The sequence below is a fragment of the Protopterus annectens genome, chromosome 1.part0, assembly GCF_019279795.1.
Source record: "Protopterus annectens isolate FY-2018-M chromosome 1.part0, PAN1.0, whole genome shotgun sequence".
NCBI lineage: Eukaryota > Metazoa > Chordata > Ceratodontiformes > Protopteridae > Protopterus > Protopterus annectens.
The window spans coordinates 461,816,323-461,843,290 of record NC_056725.1 but is presented as its reverse complement, the minus strand read 5'-3'; the positions used below and the strand labels follow the sequence as shown (position 1 = coordinate 461,843,290).

The 26,968-nt window shown below is 41.0% G+C and overlaps 1 protein-coding gene across 1 annotated transcript in view; it reads left to right on the top strand.

Annotated features, from left to right (window-relative positions):
• LOC122792885 (extracellular matrix protein 2-like) overlaps positions 1-26,968 on the top strand; it is a 698,737-nt gene that overhangs the window by 495,093 nt on the left and 176,676 nt on the right. The window contains exon 8 of the mRNA XM_044060447.1: positions 4,549-4,688. Coding sequence (XP_043916382.1) covers positions 4,549-4,688 — 140 coding nt within the window. The remainder of the gene's footprint in view (positions 1-4,548; positions 4,689-26,968) is intronic.

Below are 26,968 nucleotides of genomic sequence, written 5' to 3'. Positions count from 1 at the left end.
CCAGAGGAAACCCACATGATTACAGGGAGGACATAGGACATGCACACTCCACACAGAAGGCACCCCAGCTGAGAATTGAACCGGAGAACCTCTTGCTGTGAGGCGACAACTCTACTGCTGCACCACTGCGCCATCCAAAACACAATGTATCTTTATAAACTGCTCCTGTTTAATTTGTCACTTGGCTGTTACCTTGAGTTCGAACTTCATGTCAAACTCTACAGTCCATTCCAACATCTTGTACCAGGGATAGTCTCAAATAATGCTCTTTTACCTGAAAAAACTTGACCTTATCACCCACTCATCTTTGGTTTCATCCTTAGTCTCTCTCTCTCTCTCAGTCTAGTAGTGTCTTTTTCCTTTTGCATCATTTGCAAGTACAGCAATGTCGGTGGGAGTTCTTTTATTTTCTTAAATTCTTCCTCATAATTATCAAACAACATTTTCCCATTCTTGAATATCTTCAGTGTCGCAGGGAATGGCAATTTAAATGTCAGTCATTTATATTTACACTGCATTACTTTATCCGCAAAAAGTTAGCTCTTTTTTTAAAGTAATTTCCAAATCTTCCTTCTCCACAAACACAATGTCTACCTGGTTTCAGTTTCAAGCACTTGTTCTCTTGTATATCAAGTCATGAATTTGGTCAATATTAGCTTAGGTTTTCCACTGCTGTCCTCAGTTTCAGGCAATGAAAAATGCTTTCATGATCCAACACCCCCCCAAAACATCTTTGGTAAATCTAGACAATTAAACATTGTAACTCTCACATAGTCCAACAAACCACATTTTCTTCACCCTTCAAAACACCATAAGATCTTAAATGATACAGTTGTGACTTTCTCCCCAGTCCAGTGAGACACAATTTATTTTGGTCAGATTATTTAACAATTTCTTTTGCTTTTTCATGAATCTCTCCAGTTTGCTGCCTAACCAGATCCACCATCACCTGTTGATAGCACATGTGTTTGGCATTCTCATTTGTAGCAATTCGAAATATTTTCTTATAAATCTCAAACAACCCCCCATAAACTTCCATCATTTAATTCATATTGCCTCCAGGCTGTTGGCAATTTCATCAAAATTCAGTCTTGCTACCTTTTTAACCTCTGAGGATGGTGAACTCTGATTATGTTGATGACTGAGTTTTGGATGTCAAGTAAATTCTCCCTTAAAATAATGTATTTCCACAATGCACAATCACTTTTTTTAATCTTCACTCTTCTGGTACACCTTCCATATTTCAGCTCACAAAGAGTCAACATCAAATCAACTATTTTAGCACCATTATAAAGTGTTTTTCACTTGCTATCTTACATATGTTGTTGTTTGTCTTTCGGCTTTTCCTGGTTAGGGGTCGCTACAGCAGAAATCCGGTCCGCTAATGATTGGCAGTTGTTTTTTTTGTATGGTGTTGAGATGCCAGCCCGATGCCCAACCTTCAACGAAGGCACGCCCATTCAACACATGTCTTTTGAATGCCCACTCGACCGTGGGGAGGACATGCAGACTCCACACAGAAGGCACTCCCAACCCAAGCCGAGAATCGAACGGGAGAACCTCTTGCTGTGAGGCAACAATGCTACCACTGCACCACCGCAGCATATCATTCTGGAAAATCATCCAGCTTCAATCAACACCATACCTCTCAACTGTATTTTCACAGAATGCCCATATTTTTGTCTCATATTTTTGGTTTGTTCCTCATAAAATTCATGTTTTTCTGACAAATTTCTGGGATGATCTGACCCCAGGACTACCCCCTGTACTATTAATAGACAGAGGCAGCTACTAAATGCTTTATTCCATGCATGCGTCCCCTCCAATTATCTATGGTATGATCCCAGTTATTCTTATTAGGGGCAAGATATAGTTATCAACCATGGGATAGGTAAGGCCAATCTATGCCAAATGGGATAGGTAATTTTGAGCACAAAAAAAGAAACTGGCTTGGCTTAAAAATGTCCCACTAGGGCAGCTAGCCTTATACTTACCCATGACCAATTCATGGACTTACAAAAGGGGTATAGAACTAAAAGAGATTTTATAGTATCAGAATGATTAGCTACAGGAGAAGGGTAGGTAGTTGAAATAGGATTTTTTGATCATCTTGCAATATGGCTAGATATACAGGAAAATAGGGAATATATAAAAATAGGCAAAGGAATAAAAAGGATAAATGAAAAAGCATGGGATAAAAAAGGAAAGATTAGTAGTAACAGTTATGGAATGATAATATTACTATGAGAACATTTTATAAAATTTGGACTGGATGGTGGATATTTAAGGAAAAATAAAAAAAATGTTTTACAGTGGCAATATAATGTCAGAAAAGTCGAAAAAGAAAATATAAAAAAAAAACATTATAATGATGCATTAGAAGATTTAGACTATAATGATAGAAGTACTTTGACAAAGAAAAAGATTATATGAAAGAAATCAAGAAAAATACAAGAAGTATTGTATAAGCAAATATATTTTCAAAAGAAAAAAGAGAAGATTAATCAAGTTACTTAAGCAAATTAGCAAAAAAAGATGGTAGTGTAATGAGAGAAATAAAAGATTAAACATTGTAACTCTCACATAGTCCAACAAACCTCATTTTCTTCACCCTTCAAAACACCATAAGATCTTAAATGATACAGTTGTGACTTTCTCCCCAGTCCAGTGAGACACAATTTATTTTGGGTAGATTATTTAACAATTTCTTTTGCTTTTTCATGAATCTCTCCAGTTTGCTGCCTAACCAGATCCACCATCACCTGTTGATAGCACATGTGTTTGGCATTCTCATTTGTAGCAATTCGAAATATTTTCTTATAAATCTCAAACAACCCCCCATAAACTTCCATCATTTAATTCATATTGCCTCCAGGCTGTTGGCAATTTCATCAACATTCAGTCTTGTCACCTTTTTAACCTCTGAGGATGGTGAACTCTGATTATGTTGATGACTGAGTTTTGGATGTCAAGTAAATTCTCCCTTAAAATAATGTATTTCCACAATGCACAATCACTTTTTTTAATCTTCACTCTTCTGGTACACCTTCCATATTTCAGCTCACACAGAGTCAACATCAAATCAACTATTTTAGCACCATTATAAAGTGGTTTTCACTTGCTATCTTACATATGTTGTTGTTTGTCTTTCGGCTTTTCCTGGTTAGGGGTCGCTGCAGCGGAAATCTGGTCCGCTAATGATTGGCAGTTGTTTTTTTTTGTATGGTGTTGAGTTGCCAGCCCAATGCCCAACCTTCAACGAAGGCACGCCCATTCAACACATGTCTTTTGAACTCCCACTCAACCGTGGGGAGGACATGCAGACTCCACACAGAAGGCACTCCCAACCCAAGCCGAGAATTGAATGGGAGAACCTCTTGCTGTGAGGCAACAATGCTACTGCTGCACCACAACGGCATATCATTCTGGAAAATCATCCAGCTTCAATCAACACCATACCTCTCAACTGTATTTTCACAGAATGCCCATATTTTTGTCTCATATTTTTGGTTTGTTCCTCATAAAATTCATGTTTGTTTGACAAATCTCTGGGATGATCTAAGGATTAATGTCACTAAATAATTACATGCATTTGAGTTTCAGACTTCATATCCTACAGAAAATGCATGCTAACATAAATCCTGTTATTCTAGCAACTTTCTAAATTTATAAGAGCAATATTTAAAATGTGTCTCTATTTTTTGGTCTTTGTTCCCCCATTATGCCAGGCTTTGTCCAGATTTCTTGCATTAAGAAGTTGAGAGGTATGGGCAGCACCGCACATGTCATAGAATAATAATGTCCATTTTGAGTGTATGACAGTCTGTTTTATAATCAAAGTTCACAGTATTCTTTGAGGTTGTTTTTGACATTTTGAAAAAGTCACTTTAACTCCATTTTCAAACCATATACCAGGACTCTGAGTGCTACTATTTGAACATCAGCTTAGTGACTGAAGGAGTTGCCAAAAGTAGCATGTGTTTATGTTCCATGGAGATGTGGTACTTTCTTAGTGTCACACCTGTGGAGCAGCATTCTGCTGGCTTTTTTAAAATCAGTGCTCTACTATAGACCACTATAAGAAAACTGCCATGAGACTTGTATCTAAAATATCAATGCAGTTATTCAGAATGCAGTTCACACATTCAGCTTTAAATAAGCAGATTATGCAAAAAGATTTACTTGAGTAAGCAGAAAGCTATTAATCAGGAATACATAGCACATACTACAGCTTCTAGCCATCAAATGTAGGCATTGCAGAATGACTTTGCTAATGTTGCCAGTCTATGTGTTTACTGTAAAAACATTTAAATACATTAATATGTATGGCAAGGGAACAGGTCTCTAATTAAGAATGTTTGCATGATTTATGCCTGCATTTGCATAAAATATATAATTTCCTTATTCATTGAGACTGCTAAACATTTGTGAATAACAAGTAGTGATGTCCACAGGCTATAGAATGTTCTGTGTGTCTGGGTGCTAAGATGGGCTGTCAGGTTCTGTAAGTCTGACTGCTAATTATGTATTGTTATTGTCTCACCACAGGAGCTGCATCTGGACAGCAACCATATTGAAGAAGTCCCAGAAGGAGTTCTCAATAAAACTCTTAACTTGAGTGTGTTGACTCTAAGCAACAACAGGATTCAAGAGAATCACATTGGTCCACGAGCCTGGATACACCTCCCGTAAGTAATGTCTCAGTCTTTTATTGCAAAACTGGTGAAACTTCCTGTAGGTAACATATATGAATGGTTTATCACAAAGGCATTTTAGATAGTATATGTATCTTTCTTTTCATTATCACCATTTAGCATGCCAGTAAAAGAACTTGCACATTGAAAGGTTTCAGTAACTTGATCTGGCTTTCCCGTTGAGAACTATGTAGAGATTCTGCCACCAGGAGATCACCCATTTCTTTAACATAGCCTTGCAAAATATTGTTTCATGTAGAATCACCCAGGGTTCTGTGCTGAGACCTCTACTGTTTGGCATTTACTTTTTTAAAGTAAAAGCTGATAGCAAAGGGCTATGGCTGACTAAGTGTGCAGATGACTGCAAGCTATGAGCAGTCATTGAATCTCTAAATGACTTAGACATCCTGCTAGAAGGTTTGTCCCAAAAAAAAAAAAAAAACTGGTGCCAAAATCATGGACTGAAACTAAATGCCAGGAAATGCATTATTGTATCCTTTGGGAAGTCATCTACCCAGGAAACTACCACATTGACAATACATCCCTAAGAGTTGATCCAGTTGATCAAAATTTGGGAACTTATGTGCAGAGTGACCTAACTTTTGACCAACATGTGCCCATTGTTGTAAGAAAGTCATTCTCTGTTGAACAGCTTATAAACAAAGGGATTGTGTCTAGATCTAGGGATGTCATTGTTCCCCTTTACTCAGCCCTCATTAGGTCAATCATTAAATATAATGGCCCTTTGGCATGTATCTGTCCAGATACATGCAGCAACAGGAATCCCCAGAGATGCCTTACTACAAGGATACAAGGCCTAAACAACATGCCATACATGGGCCAACTTAAACTGTGTCACTATACTAGGTATCCTACAGACTGCTAAGAGGTAACCTGTGTCTGGCATACAAGACATCCAAACCATTACTAATGGATTTACTGCACATGAGTCAAATGGCATCTGAAATCCTCAGTCTAGAGATGTAAACCTCTTCTGCAACATCAAAAGAATGGTTTTGAGGGACAGGTATATCTTGTAGAGGATACCACTGCTGTGGAACAGATTCCCAATCCACATAAAACAAAGTTAATCCCTGTCCATATTCAAGTGCATCTTAGCTCTATGGATGAGAAACAGAAACTTTACCCCAGGACTACCCTCTGTACTATTAATAGACAGAGGCAGCTACTAAATGCTTTATTCCATGCATGCGTCCCCTCCAATTATCTATGGTATGATCCCAGTTATTCTTATTAGGGGCAAGATATAGTTATCAACCATGGGATAGGTAAGGCCAATCTATGCCAAATGGGATAGGCAATTTTGAGCATAAAAAAGAAACTGGCTTGGCTTAAAAATGTCCCACTAGGGCAGCTAGCCTTATACTTACCCATGACCAATTCATGGACTTACAAAAGGGGTATGTATAGAACTGAAAGAGATTTTATAGTATCAGAATGTTTAGCTACAGGAGAAGGGTAGGTAGCTGAAATAGGATTTTTTGATCATCTTGCAATATGGCTAGATATACAGGAAAATAGGGAATATATAACAATAGGCAAAGGAATAAAAAGGATAAATGAAAAAGCATGGGATAAAAAAGGAAAGATTAGTAATAACAGTTATGGAATGATAATATTACTATGAGAACATTTTATAAAATTTGGACTGGATGGTGGATATTTAAGGAAAAATAAAAAAATGTTTTACAGTGGCAATATAATGTCAGAAAAGTCGAAAAAGAAAATATAAAAAAAAACATTATAGTGATGCATTAGAATATTTAGACTATAATGATAGAAGTACTTTGACAAAGAAAAAGATTATATGAAAGAAATCAAGAAAAATACAAGAAGCATTGTAGAAGCAAATATATTTTCAAAAGAAAAAAGAGAAGATTAATCAAGTTACTTAAGCAAATTAGCAAAAAAAAGATGGTAGTGTAATGAGAGAAATAAAAAATGTAGAAGGAGAAATAGAAAGAACTCAGGAAATATTATGAAAAGTGTAGTACAATATGTATAAGAAATGTTTAAAGAAAAAGAAGGTAGTGAAAAAACATGGAAAGTAAAAATATTAACAGAAAAAGAGAATAAAGAGTTAGAAAAGGAGATTTCTTTAAATGAGCTGATGAAGTATTAGGACAAGTAAATATAGATTTAGCTGCAGACCAGATAGAATAGAATATGAGATGTATAAAAATTTAAGAGATTGACAAAAACATTTTTGAAGATTTTGAATGAATGGGTAAATGAAGATTTTATATAGAAAGAATTATGTAGTGGAATACTTAAATTCATATGGAAGAAGGCAGACAGAAGACCAATATTATTGAATAATAATGATTATAAGTTTGTCAAGAAAACAACACAAAATAGATTTGAAACCAAAATGGAAAATATTATGGAAGATAGCTATATAATATAAAGAGGGAAGGTTGTCAAGAATTACCAATGATAGTTAGAGAAATTGTGGAAGGTATTATAAATAGAAAAGAAGAAGAAGCAAAGCTCATGATAGGAGACCTTAATAAGGGATTTCATACAATTATATATGAAATCTTATGGGTAATAATGAAAGGATATAATATAAGTGAGAAAGTTAGGAAATGATGTATGTCAATGAAATAATAAAGTAAAAAAACTTGCAAATGGCTGGTTAAGCCAAGAAGTACATATGAAGAGTGGTGTAAGACAGGGATGCCTAATGAATTGTATACTCTTTGCATTAGTTCTGAATGGCATAGTATGTGAAATAAATGACAAAATGAAGGCAGCAAAGGATTAAGAATGCTTGTTCCATTAACATATGCAGATGACATAATAATTGCAAAAAACTAAATTTGGATAAAAGAAGTGATCATTTGTACAAATGCGTGTCTAGAGGTAAGGGGGATGGCTTTAAATAAAAAGAAAAAGAAAGGTATAGGTGATGTAGTAAAGATAGTGGGTATGTATTTTACAATTAATTACATTTTTGTGCTAGGTATAAAATTTGGGAATAAACATGTGCGTAAAATTCAATGGGAAAAAAACAACAGAAGAAATAAGACAAACCTGACTTTTTCTGGGGAACATTTAAATTATTATTCAGAAAAAAGGGCTTGTTTGATGAATTCAGTATTGATGGGGGGAACTAGCATACTTAGCAAGTGTATTTATGTTGCCAACACTATTTGCATTTTTTTTTTCATTATAGGTTCATAGGTTCATAGGTTGGTACCTATACAAGCCTAGCCATAACAATTCCCTGGCTATTTCTTCCCACATTATTTACTTTCCTGGACCCCTGTCTAGCAGGGCGACTGACGTGATCCCTGGGGTGAATTTCCTTTCTCCCATCCAATCGTCAAGGTTCCTCTTGAAGAGGTCCAAAGAGGCACTCTGCTTGACATGTATGGGCAATCTATTCCAGAGTCTGGGGAGTCTCTGGGTCAGGAACCTATCCCTCCAGCATGTTTTGTTTATTGTGATGATAAGGTTTAGATCCCTGGAGCATGTAGCTCTGAGGGATTGGGATTTCTTTAAGTGTAGCATGTCCAACAGCTCTGGGTTTGACATGGCCTTGTATGTTAAGCAGAGATCGCCTCTGAGTAGACGATATGCGACAGAGTATAGCTGGAGTTTGTTAAGGCGGTCAGCGTAGGGCATCTGCTTTAGGCCTGTGATTCTTTTAGTGAGGTATTTCTGAGGCCTTTCCAGTTGTTGCAGATGTCTTGAGAGGTACATACCAAATGGGGCGTTGTATTCTATAATGGGTCTAATGAGGGATGAGTACAGTGGGACAATGACCTCCTTTTTCTAGATGAAAAGCCCTTCGTGATGAGGTGTGCCACATAGAAGGATTTCCTGACTGTTGTGGCGATGTGGTTATCGAAGGTGAGACCACTGTCCACCTGTGTCCCTAAGTCTCTTATCACACTTTCTGTGTTTAGTGTACTGCCACCTATATGGTAATTCATGGATACATGTTTTTCCCAAAGGGGATAACAATACATTTCTTGGCATTGAGCTTGAGCCCATGGCTCTGGCACCAAGCATCTGTTTCTGTAAGGCCCTTTTGTAGAGTATCCACATCATTTGGGGATTCAATAATGGCTCCCAGTTTGCAGTCATCTGCAAACTTTGTTAGCCAGAGTCCCTTAGTGTTGACCTGTACTTCAGAGAAGTAGATGCCAAACAAGAGCGGCCCCAGGACTGAACCCTGAGGTACTCCACTTTTCACTTGTCTGGAGCTGGATTTGTTGTGGGGTTCTAGATTAAACCCAGTAAAAAAAGGAGTTTTGTTTGTAAATAAAGAGGAAGGAGGCTTAGGATTAATTAACCCAATGGTATATGCTGCTTCATTAAATTTGTACAAAGTGTTAAAGTGGATAAATGAAAAAGATGAGAGATTAGTGAAACTGCATAGGTATAAGTATGATACATTTTGGATATGGCAAAAAAGAGTGAAAGAGAAAAAGAGTGTATAAATGAAGAAATAAATTTTACCAAGAAAAATATTTTGTGGAAAATAAAAATTGATGATATAGGAAAAGATAGAAAAGTAAAGTATAATAATGTAATAATAAAATGTTACTATATAAAACCATGGAAAAATCTAACAGATGAAGAAAATAAGGTTTAAAACTAAGAAGCAAATGGTGTAAGCAGAAAGGAGAATATCAAGATTTTTGTGGAGACTGGCAATAGATAAATTACCAGTAAAAGGAAATATGCCATATAAAAAGAAGTGTGATAGAATATGTTTACATTGTCAAGAAGAAGATGGAGCTACAAAGCAGTGTTTTTAAAAAGTAGAACAGTAAAACATTTATGCAGAAAACTATATAAAGAAGATTTTTGAAGCTATAAAAGAAGTGGATAAAATAAACATGGATATGATTAAATATGGATATTGTAAGAATAGAAGTAAAGAATGTGTTAAAAGAAAAGATAAAAAGTTATTTTATATCATATGGAGTATATGAAATGAAAGAATAAATGAAATTACATTTAATGGTAAATGTATTTTAACAACAATATTAAGTAAATCATATGATGGTTATGGAAAAGAAGTGGGGGTATAATAGTGCTGAAAATTTAGGATGATTGTAAAGGAAATTTTTAATATGTTTGCATATTTGTATATCCATATATTTGTACATTTGTAAATATTTCTAAATATGTAAATGTGTTGTAAGTAAGATTTTTTTGTATATAAATAAATGTCCCCTGCTCTTTGGAGCTGCTATATGGTGCCAGAGGGTTCCTACAGCAGCAGCAAGGAAAGGGAAGCAGCAACATGGAGGAGGAGATAAAAGCTATGGAGATTTTGTAGGTGGAAAATGAGAATTTGGAGAAAAATGTTTTGTATGGAGCTTCATAATGTAAGCAAAGATTCCGGCATGTGGATGTTAAAAATGAGCAGCATTTAGCTGTCTCCTTGGAGAAAGAAGTAAGTGAATCCATGGAAGTGGTGCAGATAACAGAACTGGCATTTAGGTGGCTTGCAAATGATGTTCTATCAAAAATATTGGAGCAGGGATGGTCCAGGTGACAGCTCTGCTATTTCATGGGATGAAATGAGTAATAACATTTTTGGAAGTGTAAAGGATGTGGAAATTGAGCCATGTGAAGTGGCAGCAGAGAATTTAGCAGTAAAAACTTAATTCAGCAGTGACAGAAAGTAAAAAAGAAAAGCAGCAACAGACTGAGATGGTTTTGTGGCAAGAGATAATGGAGTAACTAAAACATATGCAGCAGTGACAGCAGCAAGAGAGGACAGCAGCAACAAACTTTAAGTAAAACAGTTTTCAAAAAGAACAGAAGACCAACTGTGAGAACAGGAACAAGATGACACTGTAATAGACAGACCCTCTGATTCACGAAACCTCCGTGTAAGACTTAATATGTCTTACTCGGAGGCTGCAGTTGAGCGGTATGACGTAAACATGCCATGAATATTCATGAGGGCATGCTGACTCATCCGTAACTCTTACATGGACTGAGTAGGCAAGCAGGGGGCGTGTCCGACTGCCAAGCAGTCTAAAAGTCCACGCCCCTGCAAGGTTTTAAAAAGCATAATGTCAACAGACAAGACCGAGTTCGCTCAAATGTACTTGCACCCAACACCACACTCCCTGACACTGTAAACCCCCATCACAGTTATAAAACGTAAAATATTAATTTTATTTTTTTTAAATCCATGATATAGCTGCCCGTATTTGCGCTTGTTTGCGCGGGTGTGCCCATTGCTTAACCACAGTTAGCAATTGTGACATTGAAGAGCATATAAGAACTACTTATGCAAATTAATCCAAATAGCAATAGCGTAATGGTAGAGCATATGCACAAAGAGAAGGCATTCACGGTTCGAGTCACACCACTCCCCTTCTTATTTATGTTTTAAATCAGTATTTGAAATAATACCAGACATATATGATTAAAATTTTATTAAAAGCAGTGACATGGCCAATGTATCAGTGAAAAAAAAATATATTTTTAAAGGACCCAGATATATAATAGCCTGCTGTTAAGCAACATTTTACACAGTTAAACATAGGTGCCCATAGTTTAATAGCGCTGTACCCATCTAAACAGAGGTGCCCATAGTTTAATAATGCTTTACCCAGCTAAACAGAGTTGCCCATAGTTTAATAGCGCTTCACCCAGCTAAACAGAGTTGCCCATAGTGTAATAGCACTTCACCCAGCTAAACAGAGTTGCCCATAGTGTAATAGTGCTTTACCCAGCACAATAGAGTTGCCCAAAGTTTAAAAGCGCTTTACCCAGCGCAATGTGTTTGCGCGGACGTGCCCACAGTGCCAACCAGGGCACCGTAGGGCACCGGGGAGCAACATAGAGCTAAGTTGCTTAAACGCAGCCACACCCCCTAGCCTGTCTAGACAGTATTAAAATAAAAGAATGACAAGGTACGAACCCAGGACCCTTTGCATCATAATCAAAGTATAGAACCACTAAGCCATGACAACATAGGGGAAGCAGCCACTATTAACATTCATAAACTTACAAAAGATAGTTTAACCATTACTAAGCAGGTCTGCAGTCAGCCCAGAATTTTACAAAACGGTCAATCACAAAAAAGTGCGGGAAATGCAGCATATTTAAGCCCCATAGGCGGGAATACTCGCCATAACTGATTGTAGCTCACATTTGCAGTCAGAATGGCAGGTGCAGGAGAGGGTTCACGCTTCTGAGCGCAACGTTACATGGTTTGGCTGCTTGTCCACCGTCACAAGACAAGACTTCTGCAGGGCCAGTTCCAAGGGACGGAGTACAAGGCAGAGGCTTGGAACCGGTTAGCTCGTGACCTCACCAGTGCCACAGGCATTCCTCGGACTGGTGAGCAGGTCCGCCACCACCATGCAGACCTGAAGAGATGAAAGCAGGACCGCCTGAACCAGTGGATACAGGAGGTCTGTGGGATGCAGAATGCCCCACAACTGAGTATGTAGCCATGGAATGTAGTATGTAAGAATTGATAATGGAGTATGTATAACGGATAGGTATGTCTCAATATCCCTTCATTTACTTTACAGCTGCAGGTGACTGTGCTGCGAATCAGCAAGCCTATGCTGATAGGCTGCTAAGGCTGCACCACCAGGCAGGTTAGTGATTATTCTGCATGTATTGTTATATAAAATATGGGAGGGAGCATGAAAGAAAGTGTTGTAGTCCAATAAAACAGCCATAGAATTGTCTGAATAAGTCCTCTGCATGTACTGTCAGATAAAAATGTCAGAGTGGCAGAAAAAGAGTGTAGTAACCCATTATGAAAGGTAACATATGTCTGGAATAATATCCCGGCAGGCACTGTCATATAACATAAGTGAGTGAGCCTGAAAAAAGATTGTTGTAACCTATTAATAAAGGTATAATATGTCTTGAACATGTCTGCCATAAACACTGTTAAAACAAACAAAGGAGTGAGCCTGTGGAAAACTGTGCAATGTCATTAATAAAGGTCTAAAACCCAGAGTGTGTCTGTGTCACAGAGTCTGAAATATTGTTGTACCTTTGCATTATACAAATAGTACTGTTTGAAAATGTGCTGGCAACCCAGAGTTATGCAGTCCCATATAAAGTGGGTGATGGAAGTGCTAGTAGCTGTGAAACATATATACAGTCCACAATAGTCAGTTACTGGCTGGCATGAATAAGTAAACCTGGCACATGTGTAGCATGTAATTATTCACCAGAAATGTGAGTGTGTGTCAAGAAATGCAGGGTTCTGTACAAATCAAAGTGAAAATGTCATGTAAAAACATCCCAGACATGTAGATAAAGAAATATAAATGCAAACAAGAAATATGTAGCAGTAACATCTACATCCTGGACAGTTAGTATGTCAGATATAGGTCAGGCATATATTAAACTAGCCAAACCCATGACACAACCTAATGTATGGTGGCAAGTGTAATAATACAGGTAGGGGATATACACTTGCAGTCACTGGGAATGTAGTGTAGACTAAAAGGTCATTATAAGATGTTAACCAAGGTTTTTTCTACACCCTACCGTATGTGCATAAACCATGCAATTCCACACCTCAATGGGTATGTGTAACTAAGTATTTGTTGGGACATATGTCCTATTGTTTTATAAATATTTGCAATGATGTTGATGCATGTGCCCTGTTCAAACACCACGTTCATGGTGGCCTGTTGCTACCAAATATCTCTGCATGCTGTTGGAATATCCACTGTTGTTCAATATATGCATGTGTTATTCTTGCTGTTCAACTGTTGGAACCTTGGTGTGTTGGGTTAATGGGAATATTACTGCATGCTGTTACAACTAATCTGGAATGCTGTTGTTTATGGTGTAATTAAACACACCTAATCACAGAACGTATGGGAAGGCCGGTCCCAGCGGACACACCTGTCACTCCTCAGTTGGCGAGTGCAACTGACACCAACAGCTCCGGTGCCCAGCCTGGGCTCCCCTCCTCCGTTGGTACTGTGCCACCTTTGGGTGGAAGCGCTGCCGGGGATGGCGTTCGTCCCCCCTGTGCAAGCGTGGGTGGAGAAGGGCCACCTGTCACCCTTCGAAGGGTTCGGGCTGTGGTGCGTAGGGAGATCCAGTGTTCAGTCGCTGATCCCCTATGCCAGCTTGAGGCGAGAGTGGCGCTTCTCTCAGGTGAGCCTGCCCATCATACTCAGCCCCCAGCACAGCCACCCTCAGGGCTGTGAAGGTGCAGTGGTGACTGCCCATGTGTGGGGATCTCAGTTCCACTGTTACCATCTGTGGGCTCATGGGCTTGCGATTTCCAAACAACCTTCCCTGTCAATTGTGTTCACCCACCCCATGTGTCAAATTCCGCCCCTGTATGCATCTTGTTTGTCTTGTCTGTTTACCTCCCCAACCTACCTCCCCAAATATACCTACATCCTCTACCTCACATTCCACTCTCACCTGAAAAAAAAAATAAAAAAGGGCAATCTGTTGGACTTGGACTCACCACAAAAAAATTACGCCCCATACATAGCTGCCCAATTCGCACACATGTCCGCTGGACATGTAAACTGATAATTCTTATTGGCAGTACAACATATTTTGTTGTCCTCACCCCTCTCTCAGGGGTGGAAGGTTTCAAATTTCACACCAAATTTCATACATATGCACAGCTGTTGCTGGTAAAGAAATGGGCAGCTATGGACCTTCCCTACACCCCCATCCTGCACATCCCGAGCTGGTTTCCCTACTGTCTTTCCCTCTTTGTGCCCCCTTTTTCACCACTTTCCTATCTCCCCATTTTCTTTTCTTTAAAAGAAATTAGCGCGGGGGTTAGCGGGAGTAAGCACTTTTAAGCAGTAGTTAGTGGGGGTGCACGGGTGTGAGCTTGTGTGTGCTTAGCTAAGGATTGATAAGCATTGCGCAAACCAGCGCAAATCAGCTTACAACTGCTTAAAAGTGCCATAGTCACTCTGTATGACAAGGCCCTTGTACTGCTCAGCAGCAAAATAAAATACCCTTGTCAGTCTCGAACCCGGGACCTTGGACTCACCAGTCTGCATGAATTACCACTACACCACAGCAGATATACAATAACTTAGTGCTGAAAGCAATATATCATGCATTACCATGAATGAATGTAAAGGGAAAATAGGAATGGCATAACACAAATCTTGTTCTGTGGGCCTTAACCAGCAGGTGCTGTTGAATTGCATGACATGATCAAGATTTTTTGTATATAAATAAATGTCCCTGCTCTTTGAGCCAAGCATGAAGCCAGAGTGGTTCTACAGCAGCAGCAAGGAAAGGGAAGCAGCAACATGGAGGAGATAAAAGCTTGCGGAGATTTTGTAGGTGGAAAATGAGAATTTGAGAAAATGTTTGCATGGAGCTTCATAATGTAAGCAAAGATTCCGCATGTGGATGTTAAAATGAGCAGCATTTAGCTGTCTCCCTTGGAGAAAGAAGTAAGTGAATCCATGGAAGCGGTGCAGATAACAGAACTGGTATTTAGGTGTTTTAAATGATAGTTCTATCAAAATATTGAGCAGGGATGGTCCAGGACAGCTCTGCTATTTCATGGGATGAAATGAGTAATAACATTTTTGGAAGTGTAAAGGAGGGAAATTGAGCCATGTGAAGTGGCAGCAGAGAATTTAGCAGTAAAACTTAATTCAGCAGTACAGAAAGTAAAAAGAAAAGCAGCAACAGACTGGAGATGGTTTTGTGCAGCAAGAGATAATGGAGTAACTAAAACATATGCAGCAGTGAATGAAAGCAAGAGAGGACAGCAGCAACAAACTTTAAGTGAAACAGTTTTCAAAAAGAACAGAAGACCAACTGTGAGAACAGGAACAAGATGACACTGTAATAGACAGACCCTCTGATCATCGAACTCCGTGGTAAGACTTAATATGTTCACTCGAGGCTGCAGTTGAGCGTAGATCGCAAACATGCCATGAATATTCATGAGGGCATGCTGGACTCATCCGCACCTACATGGACTGAGTAGGGCAGGGCGGTCCGACCGCCAAGCAGTCTAAAGTCCAAAATGCCTCTGTTTTAGCATAATGTCAACAGACAAGACCGAAGTTCGCCAAATGTACTTGCACCCAACACCACACCCCTGACACTGTAAAACCCCATCACAGTTATAAACGTAAAATATTAATTCTTATTTTTTAAATCCATGATATAGCTGTCTCGTGATTTGCTTGTTTGCGCTGGTAAAACTACTGCTAACCACAGTTAGCAATTGTGACATTGAAGAGCATATAAGAACTACTTATGCAAATTAATCCAAATAGCAATAATACGAATGGTAGAGCATATGCACAAAGATATATCTACCGTTCGAAAGTCACACCACTCTTCTATTTATGTTTTAAATCAGTATTTGAAATAATACAGACATATATGATTAAAATTTTATTAAAAGCAGTGACATGGCCAATGTATCAGTGAAAAATATATATTTTAAAGGACCCAGATATAATAGCCTGCTGTTACAACATTTTACAGTTAAACATAGGTGCCCATAGTTTAATAGCCGCCTGTACCCATCTAAACAGAGGTGCCCATAGTTTATCAACGCTTTACCCAGCTGCAGAGTTGCCCATAGTTTACTAGCGCTCACCCAGCTAAACAGAGTTGCCCATAGTGGCACACAGGGCACTTCACCCAGCTAAACAGAGCGTCTATAGTGTAATAGTGCTTTACCCAGCACAATAGAGCGTCTTCCGTGCTTGGTGTTACCCACGCAATGTTTGCATGGACGCGCTCCACAGTGCCAACCAGGGCACCGGGGAAGCACCGGGAGCAACATAGAGCTGTTGGGCTAAACGTACAGCCACACACCCCCAGCCTGTCTAGACAGCATTATTAAAATAAAAGAATGACAAGGTAATTTAACCTAGGACCTTTTGCATCATAATCAAAGTATAGAACCACTAAGCCATGACAACATAGGGGAAGCAGCCACTATTAACATTCATAAACTTACAAAAGATAGTTTAACCATTACTAAGCAGGTCTGCAGTCAGCTCCAGAATTTTACAAAACGGTCAATCAAGCAAAAAGGAAATGCAGCATATTTAAGCCCCATAGGTGGGGATACTCGCCATAACTGGATTGTAGCTCACGGCAGCTTGCAATGGCAGGTAGGAGAGGGTTTCACGCTTCTGAGCTTAACGCTACATGGTTTGGCTGCTTTTGTCCAATGGGCCACAAGACAAGATTCTGCAGGGCCAGTTCCAAGGGACGAGTACAAGGCAGAGGCTTGAACTGCTAGTCAGTGGATCTCACCAGTGCCACAGGCATTCCTCGACTGGTGAGCAGGTCCACAACACCATGCAGACCTGAAGAGATGAAAGCAGACCGCCTGAACCAGTGGATACAGGAGGTCTGTGGGATGCAGAATGCCTACAACTGAGTATGTAGCCATGGAAATGTAGTGCATGTAAGAATCTGATAATGGAGTATGTATAACGGATAGGTATGTCTCAATATCCCTTCATTTACTTTACAGCTGTAGGTGACTGTGCTGGTGAATCAGGCAAGCCTATGCTGATAGGCTGCTAAGGCTGCACCACCAGGCAGGTTAGTGATTATTCTGCATGTATTGTTATATAAAAATATGGGAGGGAGCATGAAAGAAAGTGTTGTAGTCCAATAAACAGCCAAGGACTGTCTGAATAAGTCCTCTGCATGTACTGTCAGATAAAATGTCAGAGAGTGGCAGAAAAGAGTGTAGTAAACCCATTATGAAAGGTAACATATGTCTGGAATAATATCCCTCGCAGGCACTGTCATATAACATAAGTGAGCGAGCCTGAAAAAAGACATTGCCGTAAACTTATTAATAAAGGTATAATATGTCTTGAACATGTTCACAAACACTGTTAAAACAAACAAAGGAGGAGCCTGTGGAAACTGTGCAATGTCATTAATAAAGGTCTAAACCCAGAGTGTGTCTGTGTCACAGAGTCTGAAATATTGTTGTAATTTTGCATTATACAAACAGTACTGCTTGAAAATGCTGGCAACCCAGAGTTATGCAGCGTCCCATATAAAGTGGGTGGGATGGAAGCGCTAGTAGCTGTGGAACATATATACACCAATAGCAGTCAGTTACTGGCTGGCATGAATAAGTAAACCTGGCACACGTGTAGCATGTAATTATTCACCAGGAAATGTGAGTGTGTGTCAAGAAATGCAGGGTTCTAAAGCAAATCAAAGTGAAAATGTCATGTGAAACATCCCAGACATGTAGATAAAGAAATATAAATGCAAACAAGAAATATAAACAGCAGTAACATCTGCATCCTGGACAGTTAGTATGTCAGGATATAGGTCAGGTATATATTAAACTAGCCAAAACCCATGACACAACCTAATGTATGGTGGCAAGTAATAATACAGGTAGGGGATATAATAATTTGCGGAAATACTGGGAATGTAGTGTAGACTAAAAAGGTCATTATAAGATGTTAACCAAGGTTTTTCTATACCCCACCGTGATGTGCATAAACCATGCAATTCCACACCTCCAACGGGTATGTGTAACTAAGTATTTGCTGGGACATATGTCCCATTGTTTTATAAATATTTGCAATGATGTTGATGCATGTGCCTCTGTTCAAAACACCATGTTCATGGTGGTGGCCTGTTGCTACCAAATATCTCTGCATGCTGTTGGAATATCCACCGTATGCCCAATATATGCATGTGTTATTCTTGCTGTTCAACTGTTGGAACCTTTGGTGTGTTGGGTTAATGGGGAATATTAATGCACGCTGTTACAACTAATCTGGAATGTTGCTGTTTATGGCGGTAATTAAACACACCTAATCACAGAACGAGTGGGAAGGTCGGTCCCAGCGACACACCCTGTCACTCCTCAGTTGGCGAAAGCGCAACTGACACCAGTAGCCCCGTGCCCAGCCTGGGCTCCTCCTCCGCTGGTACTGTGCCACTTTGGGTGGAAGCGCTTGCCGGGATGGCGCTCGGCCCCTCCTGTGCAAGCTGGCAGGAGAAGGGCCACCTGTCACCTCTTCGGAAGGGGGTTCGGCTGTGGTGCGAGGGGAGATCCAGTGTTCAGTCGCTGATCCCCTATGCCAGCTTTGAGGCGCAGAGTGGCTTTCTCTCAGGTGAGCCTGCCCATCATACTTCAGGCCCCAGCACAGCCACCCTCAGGGCTGTGAAGGTGCAGTGGTGACTGCCCATGTGTGGGGATCGTCAGTTCCACTGTTACTATCTGTGGGCTCATGGGCTTGGCATTTCCAAACAACTCCTTCCCTGTCAATTGTGTTCACTCCACCCCATGTGTCAAATTCACTTCTGTATGCATCTTGTTTGTCTTGTCTGTTTACCTCTCCCCTAACCTACCTCCCTGCAAATATACCTACATCCTCTACCTCCCCACATTCCACTCTCACCTGAAAAAAAAAATAAAAAGGGCAAATCTTGTTGGACTTGGACTCACTCACAAAAAAAAATTACGCCCCATACATAGCTGCCCACTGCACACATGTCCGGCTGGACATGTAAACTGATAATTCTTATTGGCAGTACAACATATTTTGTTGTCCCTCACCTCCTCCTCAGGGGTGGAAGGTTTCAAATTTCACACCAAATTTCACATACGCACAGCTGTTGCTGGTAAAGAAATGGGCAGCTATGGACCTTCCCTTTACACCCCCATCCTGCACATCCCAGTTGGTTTCCTACTGCTCCTTCCTCTTTGTGCCCCCCTTTTTCACCACTTTCCTATCTCCCCATTTTCTTTCTTTTATAAGAAATTAGCTGGGGTTAGCGGGAGTAAGCACTTCTTTTAAGCAGTAGTTAGTGGGGGTGCACGGGTGTGAGCTTCTGTGCTTTAGCTAATGATTGATAAGCATTAAAGCTAAACCAAAGCAAATCCTCAGCTTTCTACATAACTGCTTTAAAAGTGCCATAGCCACTCTGTATGATTAAGGCCCTCTGTACTGCCTTAGCAGCAAAATAAAATACCCTTGTCAGTCCTTCAACCTGGACCTTTGGGACTCTGAACCAGTCTGCACATGAATTCACCACTACACCACAGCAGATATATTGGCCAACTTAGTGCTGAAAGCAATATATCATGCATTACCATGAATGAATGTAAAGGGAAAAATAGGAATGGCATAACACAAATCTTGTTCTGTGGGCCTTAACCAGCAGGTGTTGTTGAATTGCATGACACATGACTGTGAAAAAGAGAATCAGCCATGCTAGTAGGGGAATAAGGTTACAGTAGCAGCTACAAACCCCACACACAGTATCAGAGCAGGATAAACCTGGCATATTTGTACAGGTCACAGGCCAGACTCCTCCCAACAGTGATCGCTCTACAGTGATGACTCCTGATTTGTAAAACAAAATGTTACAGCTGCCCCACTGGACTCTTCTGTGAAATGTACTAACAGTAGGCAGAAGGGGTTGAATCTCACTTAATGACAAATGTCAATAAGTGAGAGTAGACACCGCTTTGCACGGTCAGAAAAAGGTGTAGTAATAGATATGCTCTGAATCCCCAAAGTCTGAACTGCAAAAATGTCTGAACTATAATGACAGGTGTATCCTTAGTTATATGTACCTTTCCTGAGGCTGTTCAAATATATACATGAGAGTATCTGAGGCCCGAAGAAGAGTCAGAAACACACAGGCATATCAGCTTGTCTGCTGTTACACACTCTGCAAATAGCTGTAGAATGAATCCCCACAAGCATGCCCCTGGTGTAGAAGTACAACACAGAAATATCAAAGGAGGTAGCCATGTACTGCTAGCAACCACCTGTAGACAATGCCATTGTTCAGGTAAAGTTGAAAAGACTGCTGTGGTGCACAGTCAAAGAATACTAGGCTGACCTCTGTCTACTCATCTGGATATGTCCACAGGTGGGAGCTACTTCAGACAGACTACAAGCCTCTCACAGACTTACAGGTACACAGCAACTCTGCATGTTCAGTAAGATAAACATCACACGCATAATAAATAATGCACTCGCAGTTCTGCACCCCTACCCAAAAGGTACTATATACCCTCGCAGTAGTCAGGCACAACCAAGGGTGTAGGTAAGCATACACAGCATAGAAATATGTCCAGTTGTCCTGAGCAGACTGTGCTTAATGCCAACACAAACAAAACCACACAAACTGTTCAGGAAGTGAGTAACATACTAATGGCAGTATACATAGCAGTTCACAAACAGTGCATGTGCCTTTGATATTCATAACTGGTAGTACAGCATACTTAGTTGTCCTCACTCTCTCAGGGGTGGAAGGTTTCCCAAACATCCCACCCAATGTATTGTATATGCACAGCTGTTGCTGGTAAAGAAAATGGGCAGCTATGGACCTTCTCTCCACACCCATATTGTGTGCATCCCAAGCTGCTTTCCCCTACTGTCTTCCCCTCTTTGTGCACACTTTATCACCCACATTCCTATCTCCTCCCCATTTACTTTTCTGTCAAAGAAAATGAGTGCGGGGGTTATGGGAGTGATCACTTGTAAAACAGTAGTAAGCTTGTTTTGGCACCCATTGTGCGCATGTGTGCGCTTAGCTTAGTATTGCTAAGATATGATAAGCTATGCCAAGCTTAGCTTAGTATTGCTAAGATATGATAAGGACACGCCAAGCATCAGCATTCAACCCGCCAAGAGACCCACTTTATAACCGCTTAAAAAATGCCTTAGTCACGCTTGCATGACAAGGTCTCCTTTGTACTGCCTGTAAAAGCAAAAATAAATTACCCTTTGTCAGTCTCCAAACCCCACACCTTGGGACTCACCAGTCTGCATGATGTACCACTCTGGGCTTTTCACAGCAGATATAATAATAACTGGTGCTGAAAGAAATATAACATGCATTACAAGGAGGAACAAGTAAAGGAAAATAGGAAAGCCAATGGGAATTTACATTACAATAAAGAAATATAATGCATTACAAGGTATATAAAACGTAAAGGAAATAAGTTTATAGGAATATACTGCAATAACTACTGTTGTATTTTCAAATAATTCCCAGAATTCCTAAAAGTGAAGTACATACTCCTGCATGTATCCAGTGTTAGTGCATTAGGAGGTGTGAGAACCCTACACACTGAGAAGAGTGTACGAAGAAGCAACAGTCAGCTCTCAGTATTAACATGCATTTCACTGGCTACAACCCAGCCTCTAAATATGAGACATATACCTAACCTTCTGGACTGATACAACAGTGTCCACAGCAAGCAAGCTATTTTGTCCTCACCTTGCAAAACTGAAAGTGCCTACACCTACCTCTAATCCCATCATTTTATAGCAGTGTCCTGAAATCACAGTGAGAACTGCACTACTCACACAGCAGGCTGCATGCAATTACTGAAATGGTGGGCATCTAATTAAAGCAGAGGCCATCATGATGTGCAATAATGTGCAGATCACAAAGCAGTCATAATTTGTTGTCCACACATGCAATCACATCACAAGTGCAGCAACTGGGAGAGAGAGAGATGGTAGAGACAGACAGACAGAGACAGACAGACAGACAGAGGCAGTTGGAGACACCAAACCAAAAAATAAAATAAAAAAAAAAAAAAACATCACCAACAGGTCAACAAAACAGACAGAGGTGAGACACAAAGGTAAGGTATGTAACAGAGATGTGATTTGGTTTAAAATCCCTAATTGATGTGGTCTGAAATGCACTCTACATAATGTGAACCCTCCATATGTGGTAGCAGTCCCAGATTCATATGTACATGTGCATATGGACATAATTGCAATCCAGCAGTGAAGGCTACACACATATATGTAGCTGAAGGTTGCCATGTGCACACACATCTATGCAGGCTGTAGTGTGTGGCACCTGAAAACAGCAAGCAGTGCAGGCATATGTCATGGTGGTTAAACGTCGTGGACTGAGTTACAGCCAGTGAGGTCCTCACAGCTATAACGCAACTGAGGACAGCCGAATGCATCCTGCACAACACTGTGCTAACATTACACACTAACTGTATGTCCCACAAACCAATTCATATCCTGATATCCCAACCACGAAAATAAGACACATGCATCCATACGCACACACGCAACACAACGGACGCCCACACATGCACACACACACACACACACACATACACATACAGCACACACACACATACATACACACAAATACATACACACACATACATACATAGACAACATGCAGACACAGACACATACACATACATAGACATACATGTACACACACACACACAGAGACATACAGACACACACAGACATACATGGACAGAGACATAGAGACAGAAAGAGACAACAGAGACAGAGACAGACAGCAGCAGAGAGCAGACAGGCAGACACACAGAGACAGCACACAGCAGGCAGAGGCAGACAGACACAGAGACAGAGACACACACAGGCACAGAGAGACAGAGACAGCACGAGACAGAGAGACAGCAGAGAGACAAGGAGACAGCAGACAGAGAGACAGAGGTGCAGAGAGACAGACAGAAAGAGACAAGGAGACACACACAGTAGACACAGGACACAGAAGGAATACAGACGTGGACACACACAGGACGGACACACAATCACACACACACACATGACACACAGACACAGAGAACACGGAAAATAGACTGACTGACACACATATAGCACAGCAGACACCCACACACATATAGAGGAGAAACACACCGACAGTCAGGACAACCACACACCATGGACACACAGACCACAGACAGGACCCACACACACATGGATGGAGTAGACACAGACATCCCCTTGACACCCTGGAGGATCCACAGACACGGAGTGGACACCACACACAGAGACATACACACAGACACACACACACACAGACACATAAAAAATGTGGACAGTGGAACACAAATATGTGAGTGAACAGGACAGGAAGCAGAGAAAGATAAATATGGATGCAGACATTGACAGAAGGACACACAGGAAACCACAGAAGGCACACATGGCAAAATGGAACGAAAGTGGATGAACGAAATACTGACCACACAGTACCATAGTACACAGCCAGCCTTGTTAAATAGAATAGACATATAATATAGAATAGTGGTATATGGAAATAAATATGTCAACACGAAAGGAAGGATAAAAACATAGGAATCATATGTAGGGAAAGGACCAGACCCACAATATAGTAGACAGAAAAAGAATGAAATAATAACATATATAAATGAGACAAATAGGGTATAAAGAAGGAATATTTGTATGGAGGACATGAAAATATAGTGATAGACCTAATAGAAAAGGAAAGAGGGCACAGTTAGAATGGAGTAATGACACACAATAGACAGCCAATAGAGGGAACAGGAATTGACGATACCACAGGACCAGGGATGAAGAGACAGTGGAAGGAAATGGTGGAGCCATTGCACATAGTTGCAGAGGAACACATAGCTTGAATGACAGAAAGAAGGAAGACATCCAGAAAAGGGAGAAGACGGAAATGAAAGGAATATAGTGTATAATGGAGGTAGTGGATGGAAGGAAAGGTAGACAATAGCAAAAGAAATATGGAGACACAGAAGAGGGAATAAAATGGTGGAGGAAGGAGCATTGTTACCTGTATTGTTAGATTATGCATATGTGAGATGTGTACTGTGTTTAGCAGTTGTGCTGCCTATTGTGTGCAATACTGATATTTTGAATAGTATCCATACACCTATGCCTGTTGTTCTACTGTAGTTTAGCACTCACAGTAGCAATGCTACAGTTGTGGCCACTGACAAACTGTGTCATATTCTTGTAGGTCCCTCTGGTGTGACAGCAGGGCAGACGATACATGCTGGTGAGTGTGTTAACACTTTAAAATTGGTATTGAAATGTGCATGTCATAGGTGAGGTGTAGGCCATGTACACATAACACACCTACGCATAAGGCATGCTGTGCATGTTTGCTGTGAGACATTAAACATCTCAGTAAAGTCAGTAGCTGCCTCAATCACATGCAATGCACAGAGCACCAGACACAAATGTGGCAACACTGTACTGCACATTGGATAGGCATAGTTGACACACATGTACACAACATAACATGTTTGTCATACGCAGTACACCTCAACATGCTACATATAGTGTAACTGGACACCCGCTGCCAGGTCACACTTCAGTATCCCACATGTCATCCACACACCAGACATAATATACCTGAGGGGTAGGGGCCTAGCATGGGGCTGTGCAACACTCTTCAACACATAACACAGTCATGTTAGGCAATGCTCCCTATTGGGCACCTCACACACCCTTGTGCAACGTGGCTGTGTAATTGTGAACTTAGCCACGGCACTGCGGTTCAGGTACAGCATGCTAGGTGGTGGTCTAGCACACTTTAGTGGCCTTGAGTGACTACATGATGCATGATGATGATGGCTAATGGTACTACACCCCATACAGTTACAGTGACCACAGTACTACACATAGCTGTCATTGCTTTGCACCTCCATGTTCTGTGTGTGCACACATATGCACCTATACACATTATGCATAGCATGTTGTGTGTGTGCAAACATATGCAACTATACACAATATGCATAGCAGTCGCATTCTGTACAAAGTGACACATATTTGTCCTGGAATGATATTGGGTATATAGGTCACATGACACACATTGGGTATGTGTGATGTTGAATGTTGCAGTCATGTACCATGCAATGTCATGGCTGGCACTGGCATATCTGGAATATGACCCACACTCCATAACCACTGTACAATGGCCATGTCCAGGATTGGTATTCCATCACGTATACATGCACCACTCATCCCGTGTGTGTACATAGCATGCATGTGCCACACCTGTGTCCACAATTATCTGCTACAGACACTGCATTCAGACATGGAAATCCATGTGACACACAGATAACACATGCAGCCATGGTATGTATACCCATGAGTGATGCTGCACAGGACATTGCAGAAGTTATAATACTTGCACAGAAATGTTGTGTCCTTGTACACATTGTGTTCCAGGGTGTAGGCAATAACTGAACATATAAACACATGCACCACAGCCATGTACACTGTCATTAACTATGGCTGTCTACACTCACACTGCATGGACTTGATCAACACATATTCTGCATGCTGACACGTGTGACATGACTGTTTGCCTTGTGATACTGTCACCCACCTTCAACCACTACTGAGTATGTTTTGGATTGCTGTTGTGTGTGTGTATCTGCTGTAGTGAGGAGTGTGCATGTGTTCCTGTGTGCATGTGTGCATGTGTTCATGTGTGCATGTGTTCCTGTGTGCATGTGTGCATGTGTTCATGTGCTTATGTGTGCATGTGTGCATGTGCAGACCGTAAAGTGTGTTTCCTGTCTTCCTCTCACAGGTGCTGAGTTAGGGGTTGGTGAAAGCAGCAGGCGACCTGAAGCCACAGCCACGAATAGTGGTGATGATGACACATGTATTTTGGCACAGGGAGATTTGACAGGGTCTGTCATTGGTCCGCCAATCGACAGTACACAGTGTTCAACCTCATCTATGCGCACACTCATACTGTCAATACATCCCTCACCACCAATGGCCATAGGTGAGGGACAGCATACAGTTGGCATTGACCAGGAGAGTGTGGTACCCATGGCACTTGCATCCCCTCACAGCAGCCATAGCCGTAGACCTGGAATGGTACCACATAGGCGGAGGTCCAGGGGTTCTCGGGGGAGCACCACTGGTCGTATTGCCCCTGGCAGGCATGCCTTCACAGGTCTTACGATGACCAGTATGTTCTGAGCTGTAATGCAGGCTCAGGCATGTATGGAACGGTACACCAGGCAGGGACTTGGGGCACAGAGGGCACATTACACTGCTATCAATGACAGCATCAGTGACCTTGCCGGTGCCATCCAGACTTACACCGAGGTCATTGATAGACATTGGGGGGAGACATTAGATGCCCTACACAACATGTCTTCCTTGAGCCAGGACCGTGCGGGATGGTTGCGATGTCAACGCGGATGCATGCCAGCAACAGCAACAGCTGGCAGTGGTCGTGGACGGCTCACAGTTCACAGCCGCTCCCATAGTGGCAGTACCAGCCCCAGCAATGCCTGTCCATTGACCATCCCAGTAGACCACGTGCATGTGGCTCTGGACAGTCCCAGTCATCATACCTCTGCCTCTGATGACAGTACCCAGTCAGGGTTGGCACCCGATACTGTCCGTAGCACCCCTGCCAGGCACAGGTACTGTGTCCGTGGCCAGAAACAGTGATCTGTACAGCCTAGCAGGTACAGTCTGTGGCTGTCCCACAAACTACCGTATATGGCAGCCACA